Consider the following 27,613-nt stretch of genomic DNA (forward strand, 5'->3'; position numbering starts at 1 on the left):
GAATAGAAACTATGAACAGAAAGAAAGAGGTCACGAAATGGGCAAAGCCTTCATGGACTGTGAGACAGTATCGCGTAGTCTAACACGCATGCAACTGGAATTCCAGGAGGGCAGGGAGGCAGAGCAGAAATTTTTGAAGAAATAATGGCAGAAACTTTCCAATTTGATGAAAACTAAAATCCCCAAATTCTAGAACCTGAGTAAGTCCCACAAATGAAAAAAGCACACACACACACACACACACACACACACACACACACACACCACACAAAGAGACATCATAATCAAATGCAGGACATCAGCAATAAAGAGAAAAATCTTAAAAGCAGCCGAAGGTGGTGGGGAGGGGGAGGCGGGGGGGGGGGGAGACACATGACATACAAAGGAACGAAGAACAACTCGAGACTTCCTATCAGAAGCAAGTCAAAATCTATCTTTCAAGTGCTAAAAAATAACAAAGACGATAAAGCCAGAATTCCCTATACGGCAAAAACATCTTGCAAAAATAATATTGAAATAAAGACATTTTCAGACAAAAGCTAAGAGAATTTATCACCAACAATTTGACACTGCAGGAAATGCTAAAGGGAGCTCATTTACCGAAAGAAAACGACGCTGTACAGAAACCTGAATACACACCCACCCACCCACCCACCCACACAGACCATGAGAAAGAGTAAACATGTGGGTCATCTACAAAAAATTCTCATTGTTTCTTTTCCCTAAAAGATTACTGACTTTTAAAACAAGGACAACAGTCTACTGTGGGGGTTATACCATTGAGAAATAAAATGTACCAGACAAACAGCACACAGGACGGGAGGCAGATGTGGAAGTGCATTGTTACAGAGTTGGTATACGTGACACCAGAAGGTGGAGTCAGAGTGTGCAGTGACAAGTGCATACTGTGAACCTGAGAGCAGACAGAAGGGAAAAAAAAAAAAAAGAGAGAGAAACATATGTGAATAAATAGCTAATAAGCAAATGATAAAGATAAAAATACTATTAAATAACCTAAAAATGAAAAGAAAAACATGAAACAATAGATGCAGCAAATAAAGAAATAGCAAGACGGTACTTAAACCGAATCAAATTATGTTAAATGGATAATTACATTAAATGTAAGTAGTCTAAACACTTCAATGAAAAGAGAGATTGTTGACCTGAGAACAAAGCCAGACCCTCACTATGTGCTGTCTGTAAGAAATGCACTTTAAGTATAAGGAGACAGAAGCCTGAAGAATAAGGAGAATAAAAGCAGAGGGCAACAGCACTGGGGCGCCAGCTCACATCAGGATGCAGGCGAGGGTAGCAGAAGGAGTGTGTGCAGACTCCCCCCCAGGACGAATCCCTCTGCCAGCCGGCAGGGAGCCTGCACCAGATACATGCCCAATGCAACGGGGGGTTCGGGGTCTCCGCGTGCCTGGGTGACCTGGTGTGGGATGTGTGTGGGAGCAGCAGGCAGGTAGAGGTCACCAGGAAACTGCTACACTAGAGACAGGAAAGGTGAGCGCTGGGGAGGGAAGGACGACACCGGCCCCCTTTTTCTTCTGAAGATAATCTGTCCTGGGAAAAGGCCAATTTAACAAATCCTACTTTAGAAGACAGACAAAAATGTCCTGATAAATAGCAGGCAAACTTCAGCTTCAGAGAAGATGGGGTGTCAGGTACTGGATTTACTCTCCCACCTTAAGCAACTTGAACACTGAACAAAATACGTGAAACCAGTTTTCAGGCCACGGACACGGGACAGCCCAGGACTGTGATCTTGAGAGAGGGGGGCAAGGAGGTAAGCCTGAGAACTGCCACAGTGACTGTGGGCCACAGGGAGGGAAGGAAACCCAGGCGAAGCCTCCGGATGTCTCTGCCGTGAGGACTCCAAGATGGGACTGGGGGAGGGGGTGGCAAAGAGGGAGCAGAAACGGCTGCACAGAGACCGCGTTCTGGGGATCTGCAATCGGCACATGCATGCAAGAAAACTGCCCAACAGTGGAAGTAAAACCACAGAAGCGGTGGGCAGAACAATCTCCTCCCAAGTTCACCCAAGGCTGGAGAAAGCTGGGGTTCTCACCAGCCATGGTGAAAAACCTCTGTGATACAGGGCACTGGGTAATTATTCAGACAGGTATCCCTTCAGTGGTGGGGAGAAGACAGTCCCAAAGGCTGACCTAGCTCATCGCATCCTACAAAACTTCAAGCAAGGATCAAAAGGATCTAACGGTTTCCGAGTAACTTAACTGCATTCCAGTACAAGCTCAAGAAGGTTCTGAAACATACACAATTCCCTAACACCCTTAAAATTCACTAAGTCTGACATCCAATCAAAAAATACCAGGCAGGAAATTAGACCCCAATGAGGAGGGGAAATCAATGGAAACTAACCCAGCAATGTCAACTAATTCCATTATCTGAGACAAGATTAACACTAAACACGAAATTAGTTATTGTACCTAGTAAACACTAAAAATTAAATATTGATTTTATATTAAACATTGATATAGAAGCACCTGGGTGGCTTGGTCGGTTAAGCATCTGACTTCAGCCCAGGTCACGATCTCATGGTTCGTGGGTTCGAGCCCCATCTTGGGCTCCACGCTGACAGCTCAGAGTCTGGAGCCTGCTTTGGATTCTGTCTCCCTGTTTCTCTTCCCCTTCCCCACTCAGGAGTGTGCTCTCTCATGCTCTCTCAAAAATAAACAAACATTAAAAAAAATTTAAATGGGGGCACCTGGGTGGCTCAGTTGGTTAAGTGTCTGACTTGGGCTCAGGTCATGACCTCACGGTTCATGAGATTGAGCCCCGCGTGGGGCTCTGTGCTCTCAGCTCAGAGCCTGGAGCCTGCTTCCCATTCTGTGTCTCCCTCTTTCTCTCCGCCCCTCCCCCGCTCATGCTCTCTGTCTCTCAAAAGTACTAAATAAACGTTAAAAAAATTTTTTTTTTAAATTTAAACGTGTAAGCACTGTTAGAGCAATTATTCACAATAGCCAAAAGGTAGAAGCAACACAAGTGTCCATCAGGAGATGGCTAAACAAATGACAGTGGAGTATTATTCAGCCATAAAAAGGAATGACAGTCTAAGACATGCAAAGACACGGATGAACTTAGAAAAACGTCATGCCAAGTGAAGCAAGCGGATATAAAAGGACAAATACTGCACGACTCTGCTGACATGAGGCACCTCCAAGAGACAAATTCTTAGGCAGAAAACAGAAAAGAGGGTACCATAGGCTGGCAGGGGAGAGGCTGAGTTATTGTTTAATAACAACACCAAGTTCCCATTTGGGATGATGAAAAAGCTCTTTAAATAAGTGATGGTTATACAACATTGTGAATGTACTGATGCCACTGAATCCTATACACTTAAAAAACGGTTAAAATGGTAAACTTTATGTATATTTTACCGCGATTTTGAAGATTATACAAATAAGTGATGGTGTACAGTTGTGGGGGAAAAAATGAATGGTGCCCTGGTTGTACTTTTTCTTCCTCTTACGTAATTAGCCTTCTGTAGCTGACAGTTGGTACTAAGCCACCTTCACAGTGACCAGCAGCCAGCAGTGCTGGGGCTTGAAAAGTCAAACAAAGATATGCTCTCAAAGAGGTCACCAGAAGTCTTCAAGAATGGTCAAATACTTTAAACAGTCACCCAACATTATAAAGCAGATGTGATACGGTTCACCACCAAATGTTTGCTTTAGGGCATTCCTGGGGGTTACATGTAAGTACTTGGCCTTGGCTCCAACTTCAAAAAGATAAAAAACAAAGAAAGAAAGGAAGGAGGAGGGAGAGGCCAAGAGAAAACTCCTTGGGTAAAGTACAAAGATAGTCTGCACCTGACCGCCCCTAGTCACAATGGGACAACGCTCAGCAAGTTACACTTTCTAGCTACTCCAGGATTTTCAGCCTCTCCTGTCTCCTTCCCATTGACATCCAAACACTCATGTCTGTTACATCTTTAAAAAGCAACAGAATCCTCCCTCAACTCCAAGGACTCCTTTGACCAATGCTTTCTCTTAATCTAAGAAATTTCAAGACAGGCGGTCCATGTTTTCCTGTGTCTATTTCACCTGCTCCTCACTCTTTAACCCTCTGTAGTCCAGCTTTGCCACCTGGCGCCCCTGGAACAGCTCTGGCCAAGGCCACCTGCAACCTTCCCACCCGCAACCTGCTGGACCCTCCTTTCTCCTGGCCGCATCTGACACCGCGGTCTACTCCTTCCTGAAACATTTCCTCCCTCTGGCTTTGCACACGTGCCCACAACTTCCTCCTTGTCTGTTGTCTCTCCTCTCTCAGCCTTCTCGTGGAGGCAGGCCCCCTTAAAGGCTCGTGTTCCCCAGGCCCCATGCTCTCCTTACCATATACACTCTGCCTGGATGACAACCACCCTGACGACTTCATCCGTACACTGATGAACCCCAAATCCATACACACCTTCCCTCTTTCTTTACCTAAGTCCCATTCACCTTTCAAGTCCCAGCTTAGATTCCACTTATGGGAAGCACCCTAAAAACCTCTGAAATTGGTCATGCACCCCTCCTGTGAACTGCCGGGGGTGGGGGGACAGGGGGCTGCACTCCTCCGTCACTGTATTTGCACCACACTAGCTTGGCTGGTTTACTTCTCTGTGTTCTCTACTACACTGTAGGTTCCTTCTCGGTCTTGTTCAGCACAGCACCTGACAGCAGTCACTCAAATATGTTCGATGGATGAATTATTAACCCAGTCATCACAGCACAGCGGCTACCTCCTAACAGGTGTTTAGAACGTTTGAGCTAATGAATTCTCTGCCATTTCCAAATCTACCCAACCTCCTAATTTGGTGATGAAATTACAGAAAATACACTGTTCTTGAGATGAAAAACTTCACTAGTCCAGGTGTGCTGTCCCAGCTAAAACAACCAAAAGCCAATATTTTAACAGGCAATCATAATCTCTTGAGTTTATAAGCTAAACATTTCTTTGCAAAATGTCAACATTTATCCCAAACGTTTCTTAATTGTACTTTCTTAAACTCTACCGTAATTTTGGGAGAGAATTGCCTGCCCCCCCCCCCAATATCCTAGTTTTTTTTTTGCTCAACGCCGTCAGAGGCAATTCTCCTGGGATGCAATGGAGTCACTAAAGCCGATGGCTAGAAACCGGGCTGAAGCTAGATGGCGGATATGCATTCATTTTGTCATCAAATGTAACAGACAGTCCCTACTGCCACGCCCTGTTCCAGGCCCACACAGTGGTGAAAAGCTAACAACACGTCTAGCCTCCCTCAGAGTGTGTTAGTAGAAAGAGATGCCACTCAACACAGGGTAATTCCAGCTGGTGCTAAGGACAATGAGAGAAATTAGGTGATGTGATAGAGTAACAGGCTGGTGCAGGCTACTTTAAGGTGTTTGGGGAAAGGCACTTTGAGAAGGGGTCATATGGGACCTAAAGAATGAGGGAGCTAGTTGGTGAGGAACAGGGCCGGAGGACTACGCCCAGGTATGGCAGGAAGGACAGCAAGTGCAAAGGCCCTGGGGAAGTGCTAGGTCATAAGTGCTAAGTGTAACTAAACAAGAGGTCAAATGATACAAAGGAACATTTACAAAAGAGTTTTAAAAATGAACACCTTATTTTTAGCATGACTTCCCTGACGCTTCGATTAAAAAAAAAAAAAAAAAGCATTCAGGAGACAAAAGGAAATATCATTTATACAACCTATGAATAAAATATACTGAAAACTAAATTACAGGAATCAAGCCCTATTAAAAACCAGAACAGAAGATGTTAGGTATATTACATCAGCTCCCCCGCTCCTTCTTGGGCCCAGGGAAGAAATTACTAATCTCGGCATGGTTTGTACGAGGCCTCAGTCCTTTTCAGCAATGCCCTCCCGGCAGCTCCTGCTCGCCTTCTCTGTCCTGAAGGCTCAATAACCAAAAGAGATGAAGTTTTTTAATAATTCATCTCTCATGGTCCTTCTCTTGTATTACATATTTTCCTGGTTTCAAAAAGACTACCCTGAAAGTAGGACTCATTTAAAAAAAGCCTGTTCCTAATGACTCAGGGTCCTTATCATAACCATGATTACTGTATAAAGTAAAAGACACTGAATATTTATTTTCTAGGCCTTAGCTTTCAAACGTGAAAAATGACAGGGTTAGACTAGATGACCTGCAAGTCCTTTTGGGCCTATTTAAAGAATTCAAGTTAAATATTTTACACTGGCAGCTTCTCTTACGTCGACCGCCTAAGAGTCGTGCTCTGAGACGCGACAACCTGTCCTCTTCCTCTCCGCCATCTGCTCGGCAGCCGTGCGTGAATGCACCTCCATCCTCGCTGGCCAGGCTGGTGTCCGGATCGGCAACGCCTGCTGGGAGCTCTGCTGCCTGAAACACGGCATCCGGCCTGACGGCCAGATGCCAAGTGACAAGACCACTGGGGGAGGAGCTGACTCCTTCAATGCCTCCTTCAGTGAGACGGGTGCTGGCGAGCACATGCCCAGGCCAGTGTTTGCAGACCTGGGACCCATGGGCACTGATGAGGCTCACACTGGCACCCGCCGCCAGCCCTTCACCATCGAGCAGCCTCACGGGCAAGGAAGATGCTGCCAATAACTATGCCTGAGGGCGCTACACCATTGGCAAGATCATCATTGACCTTGTCTTGGACCGAGTCTGGAAACTGGCCAACCAGTGCACAGGTCTTCAGGGTCTCTTGGTTTTCCACTTGGGAGCGGAAGTTGCTGCCGGGTTCACCTCCCTGCTCCCTCCAACATCTATTGATTATGGTAAGCAGTCCAAGCTGGAGCTCTCCATTTACCCAGGCCCCAGGTTTCCATGGCTGTAGCTGAGCCCTCCAACTCCATCCTCACTACCCACATCACCCTGGAACACTCTGTGCCTTCACGGTTGACAATGAGGCCATCTATGACATGTCATAGAAACCTCGGAACTGAACACCCAACCTACACTAACTGATATGGAGGACACGATTTGACCTCACCGCCTCCCTCAGATTCGATGCAGCCCCGAATGTTGATCTGACAGAATTCCAGGCCGACCTCATACCCTACTGCCACGCCCCTCTCGCTCCGGCCACATATGCTCCTGTCACCTCTGTTGAGAAAGCCTGCCTTGAACAGCTTTCTGTAGGAGAGATCACCGACGCATGCTCTGAGCCAGCCAACCAGATGGTGAAATGTGACCCTCGCCATGGCTTCCTGCCCGGGGTACCGTGGCAACACGGTTCCCAAAGATGTCAATGCTGCCACTGCCACCGTCAGGAGGAAGCATACCATCCTGTTTGTGGACTGGTGCCCCGCTGGCTTCAAAGTCGGCATTAATTACCTGCCACCCCCTGCGGTACCTGGTGGAGACCCGGCCAAAGCAGAGTGAGCTGCATGCATGTTGAGCAACACCCCAGCCATTGCTGGGGTGCCTGGGCTCGCCCGGACCACAAGGTTGACCTGACGTATGACAAGTGTGCCTTTGTTCACCGGTACGTGGGTGAGGGCATGGCTCCCCTTGACAGAGACTGTAAGGAGGTCGGTGCGGATTCTGTTGAAGGAGAGGATGAGGAATGAGAGGAACAGTAAACTCTGATCTGTGCTCTGAAGTCAACGTGTATGTAGCAGCATATCCTCATGCAATTACTGATCTTTGCTTTTAAACACAGCACTTTGTGGGGCGCCTGGGTGGCTCAGTCGGTTAAGCGTCCAACTTCGGCTGAGGTCGCGATCTCACCGTCCGTGAGTTCGAGCCCCGCGTCGGGCTCTGGGTTGATGGCTCAGAGCCTGGAGCCTGCTTCCAATTCTGTGCCTCCCTCTCTCTCTGCCCCTCCCCCGTTCATGTTCTGTCTCTGTCTCAAAAATAAATAATAAAATGTTAAAAAAAAACTTAAAAAAAAAAATAAAACACAGCACTTTGTTACAGACCCAAGCTGTCCATTTCTCTGATGGCTCTGAACAAAGGGTATCCCCTGTCTTAAATGAAAAAAACAAAAAAACTTTTTAAGTATTTCAAGAACCCTATTTAAAGTGAAATACAGAGATCTTTAAAATTAAACTACTCAAAATGATGCTTTCCCCTTCAACATGAATACACATACAACTGGGTTACGTGAGGAATGTGGGTGTCTGCTTTAAACCGCTACGTGGATGATAGGGCAGAACTCCTAACCAGGACTTATTTTTATCAGTGGTTCCTCTTTAGGATAATGTGTCTTCTAGATTCACACAGCTGACATAAAACCACAAAACTAGACCTGGTTTTTATTGTAGCACAAGTGTAAGGCAGTAAAATAAGACTGCCAAAGTTAGCAAAATAAAACACAATTCGAAGGGCCAACTTGAAGTTTCGTATGCCAAAAACAGAAGAATGAATCATGCATGGCCAAATGAAGACAGTTAGACTAAATAGCAACCAACAGACAGAAAAAGTTTACAAATACGGGATTCGTAACATCTGAGATGGAGAAGACAGGAAAGCTTCTTGGCCAGGTCCCAACGAGGCACCTTCTATGGGGCACGAAAGGTGCCTCTGACCAGATCTCTGCCAGCTTCCTCTCTTTCCCCTCCCAACTGGTCCTTCCTGCAAATTAATAGCACAGCAAAGACGGAAAGCCAAGTGGGGATGGACTAAGCCTCTCCAGCAGTGAGGCACTTTACATATGCCCGGATTTAACTTTCAAAATAGCCCTATGGTGGCGGTTGACTTAGCTTCGCATGAGAAACAGCAGCTCACAAGATCACATACACTAAGGTCCTGAGGTCGAATGACCAGCGAGTGGAAAAAGTGGCATTTTACCCAGTTCTTTGCCGCGTTGGAGCCCCCGGGCTGATCTTCCTGCCATGACCTTCCCTCTCACCCAGCTGCCGTACACACTATTGCAAGGTTCCCCTCAACACAGGCGTCATTCACAGCAAAAAGTTCGAACGGTACCCCATCACCTAAGATCAACTTCAAATTCATTCCCTGGCATTCAAGATCCTCCACGATCTAAAAATCTAGGCCTCTCCCCCACTCCACAATACCAACCGCTCCCCTGCCCCGTGACTCTATTTCTCATCTGTGCCCTCTTCTTCCCTCCATACTGGATGCAGCCCCCCAGCCCCCCGCTTTTGGTTAAGGTTTCACCCTCCCTCTTGTGAGTCAGGTAAGGTAACTCCGTGTCTACCCTAGCGAGTGATCTAGGCCTGAGGAGCCTAGGCCAAGGTCTCCCAGGGGTGGTACAATTCATATTTGGGCCAAGGGGAGGATGAGTCTTTATGTTGAGACTTTCCTGCACATCAGAAGTTTAACACGCCTGCATCATTACAGATGAGGAATCACAGCCCAGAGTGATTCATCTGCCTGCGGTCAAAGATCAAGAAAGTGAGCGCTGAAGCCAGGATTGTACCCCAGGGCTTTCTGATGGCAAAGCCTGGCCTTTCTAGCACCCCCAGGTGGCTCCTGGTTCTTGCTCAAAAATTCATCTACTGAATATCCAGTACAAATCACTCTACAGGGAGACGAACACCAGCAAGGAAGAGTCACTGTCCTCCAAGGCTAATGGGAAAAAGATACGGTGTGATCAAGAGAATGCACTAGTAAAACGAAGCAGCACAGTGGGCCGGGAGGCAGGCGCCAGCAGGGAGGGCACAAAACAGAGGCAGCCGGGCAGAGGGCGTTTCGAGCTTCAGTGAGTGGTCTGTAGCTTTCGTTTTCCTCTTGAATATGCTCTCGTGCAGCTGGCTTTTGTTTTTGTGTTTGATAACACTATGGAGGGCCTCAAGGACAGAGAGAATGCTTGACTTTCCTTTTTTTAATACCCTAGTCACTTCAGTTGTGGATTCCAGTAAACACAGAACACAGGCTAAGCTGAAATGCTAAGAAAGCTTACCATGTCCATCACCACTGGCAGAGGAGGTTTTTTTCATAGGATTAAGTCTACCCCTACTTCCAGGATGGAAGGAAAGGCTACTGCAGAAACTGTAAACTCTCAAGTTCCCCACACTTGTAAAATCTCTAAGTTTCAAGAGCTATACCATTCTCCTCTGTAAAATAGGGAAAAAATGACACCACATTACTTTAGTAAACTACATTTCGTTATTTTTTAGGTCACTGTCTAAAATCCATCTTCACTGAAAATGCCACAAAAGCTCTTCTCATCACTCACATCATGATAATGGCCCTACCGGACGCAGCTGGTCAAGGTACTAGACTAAGGAACAAACACTGAATTCATCATCTCCCGTCAATTCTCCTCTGAGCCCGCGGGAACCACAGTCCAAGCCAAGCAATCCCAGGTAACCAGCCACAAATTTCAACAGTGTGACTCATTAACAGGAGAGTGTCACGTAGCCTGTACCCTCTATGTCAACTTTCCTAATTTACGGGCACTGTCTGGGCTCTGGGTGAAACGCGTGGCATCCTGAACTCGCATTTAGCAGGTTACCCCCTCATATACATACCAAGATGGTTCCGAAACCCGTTTATGTAGTTGTACTTATGGCTGTAGCCATGCAACTGAACTATTATTGCCTTTCACACAAGACTGTGACAAAGGAGCAATTGTTTCTAGGAAAATCAGTTGAATGTTTGGAGGAACAGTGACAAAAAGTTAAATTGCTAAAAACTTTACTGTCAAACTAATGCAGCTGAGGCAACAGGACAAATGGGAAATAATTTTTAAAAATCTAGAATTCTGTATCCACAATGCTTTGAAATTGTTTTTAAATTCTTTAAAAGCTCTTTAAAAGAAACTAAAAATGGAAATCCTAGGCAATGCATTCTGAGATTACACAAGATGGATCACTTGGAACTCCAATCAGACCTTGGTTTTCTATCAAAGGATTGGTAAGGAAATGTAGATTTATGTATTCCTACATTAAAACATGATGGTATTTTCTTTTCATGCTTCATCAACTTTTTAACCATCACCTGGAGGTCACTCTGATGTAATAAATGCCTCTATAATCCCATTCTTCCCTAATCCAAAGCATCTTCCCATTGCTGGCACCACCCAAACTGGGCAGAAAGGCTTCGGAAAGGCCTTGTCTGCCGAGGATTCTGTTAAGGGCAGTGAGTCAACACGAGAAGAGCAACACACATATATATTCTAAAGCCTGTGGTATACTAGCTATACACACACTACTTATGACAAAATTTGTCTTAACACTGGCAGATTCATACAAATGCCAATCAATAATCATTTTAACTATCACCTAAGCATCCAGCTAAACTAGATGGCATGGTCTTTATCTGAATGCCTATCAAGCCATGTAAATAGAGCAAATTATTAATTTATGAATATGTTTACAACACTGTATACCATCAGACTGGATATTTCAAGATATTAAGGATTTATTCTCGAATTTTAAATGATAGGAATAATTGTTATGTTTTTATTTATTTATTTATTTATTATGTTTTAGATACAGAGAGAGAGCGCGCATGAGTGGGGGAGCGGGACAGAGGGGGAAAGAATCTCAAGCAGGCTCCACATTCAGCGTGCAGCCCGATCCCATGACCCAGGGATCACGACCTGAGCCGATATTGAGAGTCAGATGCTCAACCAACTGAGCTACCCAGGCACCCCTGTTATGGGTTTTTAAAAAGTCTTACTTTGGGAGGGATATACTAAAATATTTATCATGAAAGAATAAGTCTGGAATTTGCTTCAAAATAATGAAGGAAGGGGGAAATGGGTGAGGAAGGTTTGAGGGAAGAAAATGGGCCAGGAGCTGGTAGCTGGTGAGGCTGATAATGGGTATGGGGGGGCGGGGGAGGGTTCACTGTACTATTCTTTCGTCTGTGTTTGGAATTTTTATAAATAAAAAGTTAAAAAAATACTGAGTCATGCCAAGGTATTATCTTTAAAACTCACAGACATGGAGTTTTAAAGGACAAATATAAAATTTCAGTGATCTATTGCACACCGCTCCTCCCTTCCCCCCCAAAATCACTAATGGAACCGGGAAAAGAATAAAGATTCATTGAATCTCAAAATCCTAAGCCAGGATGATGCCACTTGTTCTACGCTTGTGAGAACATTCTGACCCAATTCTCGGAGTTCCTGTTGCCTTCTTACACTACTGTTCTCAAAACTGCTGAGGCCTCAGAAAGTCTGCTGCTTTAGCAAGTAGTGACTCCAGTCAGAGGAGGAATGTAGTTGGTTGTCATTAGTTAGAAATATTTTTTGTATCTGTCTAAAACCTGCCGGTCTGGCAATATTTCACTTACTGTCTGGGTGAACACCAGTGAGGTCAACAGGATGATGACAGAAGACGGCCAAACGAACCATCTTTTACTCCAACTAAGCAAGTGGCCAGATAGGTGTATGTATTTACTTTCAGTACAACCAGGAGACAGCTGAAAAGTCCTATCAGACAAAATCTAAAATCCAGTGTGCTTAAGATTTTTTTAATTTCATTTAAAAACTATTTTCAACGATGGGGCGCCTGAGTGGCTCGGTTGGTTGAGCGTCCAACTTCGGCTCAGGTCATGACCTCACGGTTTGTGAGTTCGAGCCCCGTGTCGGGCTCTGGGCAGACTGCTCAGAGCTTGGAGCCTGCTTCTGATTCTGTGTCTCCCTCTCTCTCTCTCTGCCCCTCCCCCACTCATGCTCTGTCTCTCTCTCAGAAATAAACATTAAAAAAATTTTTAAATAAAAATACACATATAGTTTTTTTTCAAAAAAAGGATAATCTATCAGTCCTTTTGGAACTCTTTCCTTTTTTGGCTTAAAGGTCACACAGAATTTTCCTAGTGGTACTCTAATTAGATACAATCAAGTTTCAAGAAGAGAGAAAGTGAACAGAGCATTAACTCCCCAGTTAGCTTTGGCCAATAGAGGCCAGCTCGATTCCAAAAAGAAAAAGAAAAAAAAAAAAAAGCCAGCGGTTTTAGGTCTGTTGAAAACGGGCCAGGGATTCACCTCGCACTGGGAATGAATGCCACCGGCCTCATCATCACCCATGAGGCCCCAGACCCGACCAGGCCCCCACGGCTCTTCCCGGCTCCGGCTGCCAGGCTGACCCCCGGGTGCTACTCCGGTGGGGAAACAGAGCTGGGGCCCCAAGGATCCAAGTGGCCTGCTCCCCACCTTCCTTCAGTTCTTTGCTGGAGGGTCTCCTTCCCCGGCCACGTCTAACGCTGTGTGTGCACGCGCTCATGGGCAGGTTCTCCACAGCAGAGCTTCCTCCTTCCCTTATTCCTTCTCCTCGCTGACCTTGTTTGTTGTCATCTCCTCCCCTAGACAGCAAGGTTCACGACAGCAGGGATTTTGAATTACTTCCTTCAAGGTTGTATTCCTACTGTTTCCGGCCCATGGTAGGTGCTCAACAATATACTGAAGGAACAGGGGGACATGGAGAACCACTACCGCGAGGATCCAATGAGATGTGCCATCTAAGAACCTAGCAAGCAGAGCTGCTCCACACATGTGGTGCTGTTCCACCATAGGGTTTCCAGCAATGTCAACGCACTTCTTGTTTTTTTTTTTTTTAATTATTTTTAGTGTTTATTTTTGAGAGAGACAGAGGGTCAGTGGGGGAAGGGCAGAGAGAGAGGAAGACACAGAATCCGAAACAGGCTCCAGGCTCCGAGCTGTCAGCACAGAACTCGACGCGGGGCTTGAACTCATGAACCGTGAGATCATGACCTGAGCCGAAGTCGGAGCTTGACTGACTGAGCCACCCAGGTGCCCGCCAATGTACTCTGTGATTTTATTCATACTTCTCTCCTTTCTGCCTCCAACATTTGGTCTTGTTTTTGATGAAAGGTAATTTACCAGAACTATCTTGTTTTGATGTATGAAAGGTAATTTACCGGAATTAACAAGGCTCCCCAAGGCAACGGCAAAAAGAATCAAACTCAAATTGTCAGGCACCCCAATTTGGGAAGTTTATCCAAAGTTTTAGATAAATATGAAGGAGATGGAAAAGCTGATCACATCCACAAGAGTAACTGGAAATTAGAAAAGCTTATTTCAGCTCCCTGAATACAGTTAAGGTAGACTCTAGATCCTGGGGTCTAACAGATCTTACTTTATACTCTACTTTTATAGTAATATGAATAACACCATTCAACCGTAACAACTATCTTTTGCAATAAGCCAGACACTTGGTAAGTCCTTTATAAGAATTTTCACTTAATTCTTAAGATAATTTGGTAGAGATAATAGCTTTAAAATATAATTTTTTTCATCCTTAGGGATTTTTGTTTTCCTTATCTTTACTCCCACCTCCACACCCCCAAGTCAGCAGTGTCACTGCCTCAGCAGAGGGGCAGGACACAGTGGAACACAACAGTCTTCCCAGCTGCGGGTTCCAAAGGCCCTAAGAACAGAGGGAACTCTAGGTCTACACCTGTGAGAAACATTGCACAGGAGAGACAAGGCAAGACCCGTTTCTCCCCTTGCCTCTTCTGCCTCCAAAGCCTGGGGAAGATGGTCTGGGGTGGAGAAGTACAGGACAGAGTCTAGACGCAATGGAGAGTGCTGGAGACAGCCCGCATCATAGTGCCAGAGCCCCGGGGAAACGGCAAATCGACCGGAGGGGTACGAACAGCTATATGTTGCATTAGGACAGAAAGTGTCTGAACTTTGCAGAGATGCGTGTCCCATGAGAGTGTGGCAATAGCAGAATGGTTCCAGTGTGGGGAGAGGCGGCCGGAGGGCAGGATGGGGTCCCCCCAGGCAATGACATTACAAAGGTATCTCCACCCTCAATTCAGCCATGAGGCAAGAGAAGGAGGTCTGCGAACTCACAGATGATAGTTTCACTTACCCAGTAGAATTGACACGATGTGGTAAATTATTAATGAAAAATAAAGTTCTATTTTTTTCCACACCTGGACTGTGCAATGGAATTCACACTTGAGTTCATATGATTACTTGTATTTTACAGATGAGGGATCTGAAACATTAAGTAACTTTCCAAAGTTATGTAGCTGGATTTGATTGGGATTTGAGCCCAGACTCCCAATCTCTGGGCTGTACCACTATTGCACTGAAACACATAAACTTCATAATCACATAAAACTGACTTTATTTGTTCACTGCATCTCTAATAGAAAACCCAACAAAATCTCTCTTCTAAAGATGAAACTTAAGGTAAAGCAAACACTGATAAGGGAAATGGGCTTTTATATAAAAGTCACCTTGAATCATAGAGGGATCCCAACAACCTTGAAATTAATTCATACATACATCCATCACCCCACAAACAACAGTAATTACACAAAAGCACAATTTATTAATACGCAATGCCACAAAGGTACTATGAAGTCATTAACATTTAAAAAAATTTTTTTAAATGTTTATCTTTGAGACAGAGACAGAGCATGGGGGGGGGGAGGGGCGGAAGACGTAGAATCCAAAGCAGGCTCCAGGCTGTAAGCTGTTAGCACAGAGCCCAACACGGGGCTTGGGGCTCGAACTCACGAGCAAGGGGTCATGACCTGAACCAAAGTCGGACGCTTAACTGACTAAGCCATCCAGGCGCCCCAAAGTCATTAACATTTTTAAATGATCCATATTTTATTAATAACACAGCTGACATATTTTTAAACCATATTACAAATGTGAAGAAGACACCCAGTCTATAACAATGTTTGCTCATTTAAAGACCAAAGATAAATAAAGATCCCCTGAAAACTCGCCAGCAGGGAATCCCTAATCTAGAATAAACTGGAGGTGTTGCAAACCAGGCATATAAAACACTCCAAATGTTTTAACTAAACTGCTAACCTGGAAATCAAAAGGAGATCTGTTTTAACCATTTTAAGACTCTGTCCACGACCACAGGGTTTTAGAAAGAGCCGGGTTCTTCAAAGTGGCTTAGTGCGGCCAGCCTCAGATAAAATTTTAGATCACAACCAGGGAGACTGAAGATGTCCGCTTTCTGTGAAACGTACTTTCTGTCCTGCAGGGGCAAGTCCCTAATAAAGAAGTCTTTAAAAGAGACCTCAAACTGAATGTGTCTTCGTTTATCTAACATTACTCCCTAATATCCTCAAGTAGAGGAACGACCCTCCTCCGTGTTCTAATGTATGTCCGAGTATTTAACTAGTTTTGATTTTTACGTGAAGTTTTCAAACTACGGTCTCTTTATTGGCACAAGTTCATTTTTAGTCTTTACTGTCCAATGAAAGTCAATGAAGAAATGAGCGTCTCATTTCTGACTCCCAGCACTGTGCCCTAACTGTACACGGCATCTACATCCACAGCAGCAACTACAACATTCAGTTAAAGAGATTCAAGTGTTTTCACCCACTAGACTAGAAATTCTTTGAGAGTGGAAGAATATACATGCATTGTGCACCTACAGTATTTGCAAGTTCTCAACAAAGCCTGTTGAATGAAAAACACACCCATGCACTTGAGTTTTGGTAGCACACTTAATATTTTCCATAAATATCCCTGGTATTTACGTATAATAATATTCTAATGTTAACCACAGACAGTAGGAAAATTAAATTTATTCCTTCTGTAACTAATAGTATATATTGTTTATGGATCCAACAAAAAGACTTTGGTGTAAATGCCAACAAAGATTTTTAAATACCTGTCTGGGTGTGCCTGAATGGCTCAGTTGGTTAAGCATCCAACATTTGCTTTCGGCTCAGGTCATGATCTCACGGTTTCAAGAGTTCAAGCCCTATGTCTGGCTCTGTGCTGGCAGCATGGAGCCTGCTTGGGATTTCCCCCATCCCTCGCCTCCCCCCCTCGTGCTGTCTCTGTCTCTCAAAATAAATAAATAAACTTAAAAAAAAATTTTTAAACAAGTATCAGTCTGTACCATTCTTTTTTTTTTTTTTTTATCTTTTTTTAACATTTATCCTTGAGAGACAAAGAGCATGAGGGGGGGAGGGGCAGAGAGAGAGGGAGACACAGAATCCCAAGCAGGCTCCAGGCTCCGAGCTGTCAACACAGAGCCCGACGTGGGGCTCAAACCCACAGACCGCGAGACCACGACCTGAGCCAAGGTCGGACGCCCAACGGACTGAGCCACCCAGGCACCCCCCTCCTAGTGAATTAAAATTGTCATCATTATACAGCCACGTTAGGGACATACTATACAAAGCAAATAAATCTAGGCTGAATACTGTGAACCATAATGATAAACACAATTGTATGGCCTGTTTTTTAGCCAACTAAAAGCAACAGGGAAAGTTAATAACCAGCCACAGCCACCTCACCACCATAACAGAGACCCATTTGCATACAATACAAATGACCCATTAACACAACACTGAAAAGTTACTGAACACCACAAGCTGACAAGAAACTAAACAGTCTTTACTTGAGACTACTGATCTGATTTTCAGCATCACCTGAACCCAGTTAGACAGAAGAGTCCTTGAAACAAGAAACCATACTCACTGCTCACAGGTGCACTAGTGTGGCCCACCCGTTTTACAGCCCACAGATTTTAGGGATGAACCAAGAACACAACTCAGGTTCTGATTCTTCTTTTTCCATCTTCCACACAGTGGTTCTCAAAGTGTCATGCCAAACCAGCAGCATCAACATCACCTGGGAGCTGGCAGAAATGCATGTTCTGGGCCCCACCTCCTGAATCTGAAACTCTGCGAAGCCCAGCAATTGTGATTTAACAAGCTCTCTGGGTGGGGGCTGTGATGCAGCCAGGGTACCGCAGCTCTGCCATTAGTGCCTAAAACCTCAAAAACATGATCATAGCTCATAAAACATCCATCTATTTCAGTAAGAATCCAATTTCTCCCTTAGATGAAAGCTTATTGTCACAGCCGTAATCTCTTTACAGCACAGATTGCTACTAAGGCAGAGAAGAGGGGAATTTGAGGAAAAATAATTAATACTTGCATTTTAGAGAACTACCTATTACTTTCACAATACAAACTACAGAAACAGACATGAGATATTTTTATTTATCAAAAAGGGGAATGTTACAGATAGAGCAGTCAATACTAGAAGTAGCTTTAAATATCGGAATTTTAAAACACAATCTCCATATTCTTTGGTATCATCTTGGCTTTAAATGATTAAGACAAATCAATATAATGTAACTACAGATCTCCGTAATCTAAAACCTACTGGATTTTCGAGGCTGGGGAGGCGGTTACAAGGACACTGAATGTGCTTCACTCACTGGGAAGGACAATCACAAGACAAAGTAGGTCTGACACACCAACGAAAAGCCTATAAAATCTTAAATTCGACTCTTGACTCTAAAATCTTATGAAGGTGGGGAACGTAAGGAAGTGAAGAAAACCAGTCCAGCCCACAGGAGGCTAGGAGCTCTGCTTCCTTCAAGCTCCTGAGGGAAAGGGCACCAGTAGGCTTTGGTTAAAAGTACGAAAGTATCTATAAAGCAGCAATTGTTAAGAACTTCAGTGCTGCTTTTTGGGAAGTTTTTAGTTATTTTTGAAAATTAAAAACCATACTTTCTCTCCTTTGGCAGAAGAAAATATAGTGCTTCAGGAAGTAAAATAAAATTTTTAGTTTCTATTTGTAATCCTGCATGCATTAGTATTTTTCTATTGAAGTGCCACTGTTTATAAGCATTAATTAAAAACACTTTTTTCATCTTACTATATACTTCAAAGCAAATTAAGAGAAGGTAGGTAAGTTTGGGAATCTGCTTTCAGGGCCCAATTAATGACAATAAGCTTTTAAATGGAAAAGAAAAAAGAAGAAAAAAAGAACTTGTTTTCCTCCTCATTACAAAAGCAACAAATATTCACTACTCAAAATCTTGAGAATTCAAAACAGGCTAAAAGATGAAAGAGAAGTTCCTGAGCGCAACCACCATGAGATAGACAAATAGTATTCACACCCGTATCTACATTTTCAAGCCCTCTTTCCTGAATCTGCATTGGAAAATATATTTAAACTGACATTTAACTGGTACATTTCACACAGCTCATTAATTTCTGACTGTCAACTCTCTTAGGCAAGGATCCAAATCTCATTCTTACTTCCAGTGTAAAAGAGGTACACAGACACTACTGAACTACCTGCTGAACTGGACATTTGGGATCCTACAAGGCAGTCTGGACTTCCAGACTGTCAAATGTGTTCCAGAAGTATCTTAAAACTGACTGATGTAGGGGCGCCTGGGTGGCGCAGTCGGTTAAGCGTCCGACTTCAGCCAGGTCACGATCTCGCGGTCCGTGAGTTCGAGCCCCGCGTCAGGCTCTGGGCTGATGGCTCAGAGCCTGGAGCCTGTTTCTGATTCTGTGTCTCCCTCTCTCTCTGCCCCTCCCCCGTTCATGCTCTGTCTCTCTCTGTCCCAAAAACAAATAAACGTTGAAAAAAAAATTTTTTTTAAATTAAAAAAAACTGACTGATGTAATAGAATAAGGGCAAAAATTCACTCGATGAATTAAAGAAAAAAAAATAGACATTTCAAGACTTCTGCTCCTTAGCAAGCCTTGCGGGCTTGAGAAGCTGCATCAGGAAGGAGCCACTACTGTGCCCGGAAGAAAGCCTGCAATCCAGGGGCTACGACTTTGGTAAAGGCTCTTTGAGAGCGCGGATGAGGCCTTTCATGCTGACATCCCAAGTGCAGCGGAAGGACCTGGCTCTGAGATCCTTTGGAGTTCAAATGAAGGAGTCAGTGAATGATGAAGGGTATCGGCTCCCAGGATAAAGGTGCATTTATCACCCTCCTTAACCCTAAAGTTTATATGTCTCTTTGACACAAATAACCACTAACAGGTGATTTTGCATCCTGCCTCTACAGGTAATGACACTATATGACTCCATTTTCAGAGATTAAAAATAGCTTAGAAGAATTGAGTCATACTGAACAACACCCTCAAACACTGCAGTTATAATATCTAAAAATGAATAAGAAGAGCTAAATCTACCATGTGCTTTGAACAGTCAACAAGGGGGGTGGGGAAGCAAAGAAACCCCAACTGGAAAGTGAAATATGGCCACAGTCTGTTGTTTTGATAGCTTAAGGTTTGGTTTCTACTAAAATGCTTAACTACTTTGCTTTTTCACCTTTTTTCCCTCCAAAGAAGAGGTTAACGCTGTGCGTGCGCACGTTCCCTTCCTTCACTTTACAGTCTGTTATAAAGATGCCCTGACTCGGATTTTATTCCAGCACACACGGCAAGCCACCACCCCGAACCGCCCACAGGCTGAAGCACTTAAGTGCTGAATAAAATATTAAAAGGAAAAGACGAGCACACACATAAATAAACACCTCTGAAAACACACCACTGAGTCAGCACAAAAGGAAAGGCTCTAGAGAGGTCACACAGGAAGGGAGTGCTTTCTCTCCTTGGAGAAAAATATGTGCTGAGCCACGATTCCACTCTAGGCGTCTCCTCCAAACCCTGAGTTTGAGACCCTGGAGACTCCGAGTTCGAGTCTGTGTGCTGAAGGCTACACTGGGGGAGGTAGGAAAGACTCCTGTGTTGAGCTAGACACTGCGACCCCAAAAGGACTTCAATATAAAGGCCAAAGAGAGAACCTATTGTTCAAAAGCGGACAGCAAGGAAACCTGTTTTTTTCATAGGCCTGGAGTACAGGAGTAAGGGAAATCTCCCCAGACATCTGAGGTCTGTATTTTTGCCACCAGTATGGCTGGAAGCACTGAACCAGGAGTGAGAAAGTTAGAGTGACCACAAGAATGCAGTGTCCCTGGGAGACCGGCATAAGCAAAGACAAATTCTCTCTGGAAGACCTTGTAACTTCGATCCGGGCATTAAAATTCCCTCAGATGAAATTCCAAGGAAAATGAGCAAATCACAGAAACACACACACACAAGAAAACAAGGCACCACGAGTAAGAGTGAGCAGAACCAGATGGATGATTAGACTTCAGATACCAGAACAGACACAAACTATAAATGTTTAATATGCTGAACAGAAGCTTAAAAATGAGCTAAGAATGAGACTATTAAGAATGACCAAGCAGACTTGAAATAGAACCAAATATAATTTTTATTTCTTTATTTATTTTTGAGACAGAGAGAGATAGCGCAAGCCAGAGAGGGGCAGATAGAGAAGGGAAGCCACAGAATCTGAAACAGGCTCCAGGCTCTGAGCCATCAGCACAGAGCCTGACGCGGGGCTCAAACTCACGAACCGCAAGATCATGACCTGAGCTGAAGATGGACGCTTAACTGACTGAGCCACCCAGGCGCCCCATGGAATCAAATATAATTTCTAAAAACAGAATATAATTGAAATAAAAGCGATGGATAAAAGAGTAGATTATGCCCAAAGAAAGAAAAAGTAGTGAACTGCAGGTGAGAGCCAAAGAAATTATCCAGAATGCAGCACAAAGAAAACACGGCAGGTGGAAAGTAAAGAAGTTAGAGATGTGCTGGACCTTTTCGTGCTAATTAGAGCTCCAGAAAGAGAAAATGGGGAAGAGGGAATATTCATGAAATAACCATCTCTGGGAATTCTCTGCAACTGCTCTCCCCACTATGCAGCCATTAGCCACATGAGCCTATGTAAGTTAAAATTTAAAACACAGTTCCTTAATCGCACTAACCACATTTCAGATTCTCGTTAGTCACATGTGGCAGGTGGCTACCATACAGGACTGCACGGATGTAGAACATTTCCATCATCCTAGAAAGTTCTACTGAACTGCATTGTTCTAGATCTACTAAAATTCCCATCCTCGGACCCGACACACCCTGTAAAGTTCAAGCTGTGTATATACAATTCACACATGGGCACACTAAGGTAAAACTGCAACGTACTGATGATATGTACTAATTAGAACTGCAATGTACTAATGATATAGGGAAGGTCTTAAACAGGCAGATCATCTTAAATGGACATTAGACCGCTCACTTCTTAGAAGGAACTCTGAAAGCCCAGAGAATAAAGGCGGATACTACCGTCGAATATGCTGAGCTAAACTGTCAACCAAGAAACCTATCTTTCAAGCGTAGGGCAAAATACATTTTCACACATAAATGATTTGCCAACAACAAATCTTCCCCAATGGAAATTCCAAAGAATTCATTTTAAACAGAAGGAAAATTATCCCAGAAAGGAGTGAAATGTAAACAGAAATAGCAAAGATACAATAAAATTCGATTAAATCTAAATAAACATTAACTATGTAGAAATAAAAATAATGTCCAATTTTTGGTGGAAAAGAATGACAATACTGGGCAGTAGCTGACTATATTGGGGGACATGATTGGAGTTATATATCTTAAGACCTTTTTGTAATTCAAAAGGAGGGCAGTGATATTGAGTAACTTCAGACTTTCACTTAGAAATGGTAACATACATGCTTATGATAACCACTGGAAAAAAAAAGTGACATATAGGACAAACCTTCCAAAAAACTGAGGTCAAGAGGAGTAAAATAAGAGGAAGGGGGGAAAAATCCTCAGTCAGTCCAGAGATGGTAACCAGAAATTCAAACATGTGAGCAAACACAAATAAAAACAGACAAAACTCTAGCCACAAAGATCACCAGACTAGATAAAAAGGTAAAATTCAGCTACAGGCTTTTATATACCAGGCAAATATTTACCAAAAGAAAGCTACTGAAACCACATGAACTTCAGACAAAATTGTCTTTATGAGAAAACATACTACTAGAGATAAAGAGGGTCCCTTCATAAGGATAAAAAAAGTTCAAAGCACCTGGAAGGGGATACTAATTCTAAACTTAAAAAAAATTTTTTTTAACTTAAAAAAAAATGTTTATTTATCTTAGAGAGAGAGCAAGCAGGGGAGGGGCAGAGAGAGAGGGAGTCAGAGGATCTGAAGCAGGCTCTGTGCTGATAGCAGAGAACCTGATGCGGGGCTTGAACTCACCAACCGTGAGATCGTGACCTGAGCACAAGTCTGACACTTAACAGACTGAACCACCAGGGCACCCCTAAACTTCTTAAATTTCTTAAATCCAGCATTTTAATATCTCCATCAAGTAGACGACAGATCAGCCAGATACAACAGATTTTGTAAGGAGGCACATGTGACCAGTATAATAAATTCAATCTAATGGACATACACAGAATACAAATATATACATCAATTAGCAGATATACATACTCTTTTCAGGAACAGATGGCACCTTTATGAAAACAGACTACAGGACAGATACAAGGGTAGCCTCAACAAATTTTCAGGTATGGTATTACTAGCAATCAGATTCCCTGGTCACAATGCAATTAAGTTAGAAATCATTAACAAAAAGGTAAATGGGAACACCCTATACTTTTGGTAATCAAACACATTTCTAACAACTATGGATTAAAGTCTCAGCAGTATGAGGTTTGTTCCAAACACCTGAAAACATAAGAACCAATAAAACTGAATTATTCGATTTCAAACACATGCTAGTACCTACGCTGTAGATGTGTATTGTCCATTGTGGATGTATACTTAAAAAGGGAAAGTTTACTAAAACGCAGTGAACAAGAAAGACAGTTTACTGCTGAAAACAGTTTTCTTCAGCCATCACTTATGTCACTGGAATATCTTTTACTCTTTCAAACTGGACAGCAAGGAACCCAGGCAAGAAAATTCAACATTCATTCGTGCAGTAACAGTTTATCAAGAGCCTTGCCTGTGCCAGTCACAGAGGATTCAAAGTGAGGAAATACACACAGACCCAGCCTCCTGGGGCTGAGAGCTTCCTACAGGAGATGGTCACTAGACAAAATCACAGGTAAAATGGCAGCCCAGACACACAACGTCACCCTGTAACAGAGGTCAGGGAGATCAGGAAAGGCTTTCTGGAGGAATCACTGCTTTGAGCTAAGACAGAAGGTGTTTAAAAAAAAAAAAAAAAAAAAAAAAAAAAGGTACCTGGAGGGAAGAAGCCAGAGAACAGCATTCCAGAAAAGAAAGGAACAGCACAGGCAAAATTAAAAAGGTTTAGGTGGGCAAAGGAAAACTATTAATTTTCATATAGTCAATATAGAAACGGTGCAACAGAAAACTCTGCAAAAATTTTATGCTTCCTCATCTATTCCTTCCTTAATAAAAAAGTGGTTGACCTTTTTACTGTCAGAATTTTTCTTTGACTACACAAATACTATCCAGATATTCTATTTAGTAAGACCCTTAAAAAATTACGTACACAAAATTGAATAGTTAGCATTTTCTGTACAATTTTTAAAAATAATCAAAACCAACTTGAATCCTTAAAGCTCTATTAGGAAGATATTTCTATTCTTCCACTCAAAGAGGTTTTTGCTCAGGAGACATTACAAAGTATGTTTTCTGCTGTTCTCACTAATGTATATCATGGAACAGTCCTGAGCAATTCACTCATTTCCCACCAGTATTTTCAACACTTCGCACCCACTTAATTCAACCAGGTAAGCACGAGCACAAATGTTTAAATATTGGAGCTAGAAAGTTGGGGGTGGGAATCCTCAGGGACTCTCAGAATCTTGTTATAATGATTACTCTTAAAAGTGATTATGTAAGCACAAAAGGAACCAAATTAGTTACCAAAGGTTAACTCCGACACGGAAATGACCGTGTTATAAGGCTGCGGATCAACTTCCATCAACTATTTTCATGCTTCTTTTGATACATATGGGCAAAAAAAGAAAAAATTTCTTTCTCATGACTTGATATATAAGACTTATTTTACTCCTAAATCCACCATATGACTGTGATAAAATACAACCCTCTGAGGTTTCTAGTAGAAGCCAAGGCTTAAACACACATATTAGCCTTTCACTGTATTTGTTAAGTGAGATAAGACTGGACTCAGAATAATGTACTTAACAACTGAATTCAGCATCCTCCTGTGTAGCGATTAGAAACAGAGAAGATAATCTCTTTCTAATATGCAGTTACTGACTAACTTTCTTTGGCAGTGAAGAACTGCCCCAAGTTTTCCTTCTAAAAGAGAATTTCTTTCTACTGGGAACATACCAGTGGATTTTGTTTAAAAAAAAAAAAATCACGACAGTTCAGAGATAACTGCATCTTGGGAAAAAACACTTAAGAAGAATACAAAAGAAAATTATATTTGCAGACAACTAAAGCCATTCTCTGGTAAATTCAAAGGGAAACGCAACACCACCTCACACACCCAGATGTCGTGTTTGTCATTACTTAAGGCTTCTAGCAAGAGCCTGAGCGCCCCGTGAGTCTCCGATTCCCTAAAAAATTAGAAGTCATTACTTAGCAAGCTACATTCTCACCACCTACCCAATTAAAGAAAGGGAAGGAAAAACCCCAAACTACTCAGATGTCTGCAAAGGCAGGGGTGTGGCTGCAGGGGCGAGAGGAAACCAAGGACAACTTTCCTCTCTGGCAACAATGAAAAAATGACCCTGGTTTGACACAAGAATCACTAGGAAGTAGCAAAACCAGAGAACTGGGGTAGGGTCCCCTTTTAACAAGTGCTTCTTTGCTCCTCCTTTCTTTTTGAGAATGGAAGTGGCTTGTCATCACGTAAACATGGTGCCTGCCGAATGCCATGTGGAATAGTGATTAGAAAGGTGCAGGACAGACAGACTTGGAATCATGGGAATTCGCCTCGAGTAGTGGAGATAACAAAGTAGGAAGTGCTTACACATGCTTTAAGGCTTGGTTTAGTGAGGACACGTGCAAGTCAAGCTTACTACAAGAACCACTGTCCTTTTTCACTTTATAAAAAAAACTCAGTTCAGTTTAATCAAACCAGTTTCATTACCTGGGTCCCACTGGAAGGAGGGGTACGGGTAACATGCATCAGCAGATCAGAGTGCAAAATACCACAACACTGACCACCACTGAACACAATCTACCACAAACAGCTTTTCAGGTTGCAAGATGAATGCAAAATAGGTCCGGTAATTGGTGATTTCTGGAATGGCTGGCAACAAACCTCAAAATCAAATCTCCTTAGAAATCCTTGGCTTGAGCTTTGTTTTTAAAGAGATCAACACAAATTACATATGTTAAAAAGGTAGCAAGTTCTAAGACATCTAATAAAACCAAGGAAGAGTGCAGCCAATAATGTATTAACAAGCAGGTAATTATTTCAGTAACAGCAGACAACAGGTTCCCCAGAGGAGAATCTTTTTTTCTTTTTTAAATAAACACTGCCCATAGTGTCAGAGCACAAAATGTAACAGACTGAAGTGACATCAGACAATCTGATCTTTCTAAGGGATTTCAAAATTTTTATCCTTTCCTAAATTATCCTGGAATCCAAAACAAAAACCCAACAACAACAACAAAAAATTAAGGTTTTCGCCAACCCAAAAGAAGCTCGGAGATTTCAAACATGAATATGGAAGAGGGTGCTGATGCTGTATAAAAGTGACATCACGAAAACTATTTGCAAAAGTCAAGCCATTCCTCAAACCACATCACTAGCTCTAGGAGGGGTCTCCTACCAGTAGTGCCCTATTCAGCGACTGTGACTTTCCCAGCTACTACTTTGCATGAAGAGCTAAAGAAAACGCCCCAGAAAGAGGCGGGGGGAGGGTGGCTTCGACACACTCAGGTAGCAAAGGGTGACCGCTAATTCCACGAACAATACCCTGAAATAAGCAAACCACTACTCTTGGCCAATTACCAAGATCGAGCTAAAGTTCCACCACGTAATTGGGGCCTGGGCCTTTTTTTTTTTTTTTTTTTTTCAAGCAAACTCGTTACTGAAAGCACAGTCATTTCCCTCTCCGTATTTTATTCACGCTGGAAATACCATTCAAACTGAAAAGGTAGCAAAACAAAAGGAAAAAAACAACAACAAGAAAAACGAAGGAAGTGGAGGCGCGGGGCGTTCGGTGTGCGGGTTCCGTCCGCGACAGCACTGGCTCGCGGGCCGTCATTTGAAACGTCCAGTCCCGTCCGCCGGGGCTCGGGTCCCCCAAAACCGGCCCGCGCCGCTGGGGTCCCACCCTCCGGCGGAGGGAGGGGCGCTTCTCGCGGCGGCGGCGGCGGGCAGAGGACGCCACTCGGGGCAGGACCGGGGTATCCCGGCGGCCGGACGGCTGCCCCAAACGAGCTCCGGGGCTGAGGGAACTTTCCCTCCCTCCGGCCCAGCCGCAGCCCACGCTCAGGCGCAAACTTTGCAGACGCCGCCGCTGGCGTCCGGGGTCCCGCCCCGCGACCCTCCCGCGCCGCGCGCCGAGCCCCCGAACGTCCGCGCCCCGCGTGACTGGGCCGCGCCGCCGCCGCCGCCCGCGCCCCCGGCCCCGACCCTCCCCCGCGCCGCCGCGGGCGCCAGCGGCCGGCCGGCCGGGCCTGCGCCGCGCGCCCCTCACCTTGGTGGCCATGGCGGGCGGCTCCCCCGGCCCGGGACGGCCGGCTCCTCTCCGGCGCCGCGGCTGTCGGCCCGAGGCGGGCGGGCGAGGGCGGCGGCGGCTACGGCTGGGCCCCGGCGCTGCGGCGGCGGCGGCTCCGCCTCGGCCCCGAGTCTCGGCGCTCAGGCCCCGCCGCTGGGCGCTCGGCGACTCCGGCCGCCGCCCGCTCCTCCAGTTCCTGAAACTCCCCGGCTGCGCGGCCCCCGCCCCTGCCGGCCGAGCCTCCCATTTACCGCGGCGTGCGCGGCGCGGCCGGCGGAAGCGCGCCCGGTGCCCTCGGCCGGCCCGGCCTCCTCTCCCACTTTCCGCCCCCGCCCCGAGCCTCCGCCCGGCCCGCGCCGCCGCCGCCGCCGCCGCCTCCTGCGCCGGGCGCCCTTTGTTCCAGCGCCGGCCGCGTCCCGAGCGCGGCCGGGCCT

At 44.4% G+C, this 27,613-nt stretch overlaps 1 protein-coding gene across 1 annotated transcript in view; it reads right to left on the reverse strand.

The window, feature by feature from the left end:
• The window catches only part of SNX9 (sorting nexin 9), a 125,530-nt gene extending 98,307 nt beyond the window's left edge, over window positions 1-27,223 (reverse strand). Inside the window, exon 1 of the mRNA XM_047101480.1 lies at window positions 27,159-27,223. Within this exon, the coding sequence (XP_046957436.1) occupies window positions 27,159-27,170 (12 nt within the window). The 5' untranslated portion in view covers window positions 27,171-27,223. The remainder of the gene's footprint in view (window positions 1-27,158) is intronic.
• Window positions 27,224-27,613: the final 390 nt, after the last annotated feature.

The sequence above is a fragment of the Lynx rufus genome, unplaced genomic scaffold (assembly GCF_022079265.1).
Source record: "Lynx rufus isolate CCGP_SWC_20201006 ecotype Redwood Valley unplaced genomic scaffold, mLynRuf1.p SCAF_6, whole genome shotgun sequence".
Taxonomy (NCBI): Eukaryota; Metazoa; Chordata; class Mammalia; order Carnivora; family Felidae; genus Lynx; species Lynx rufus.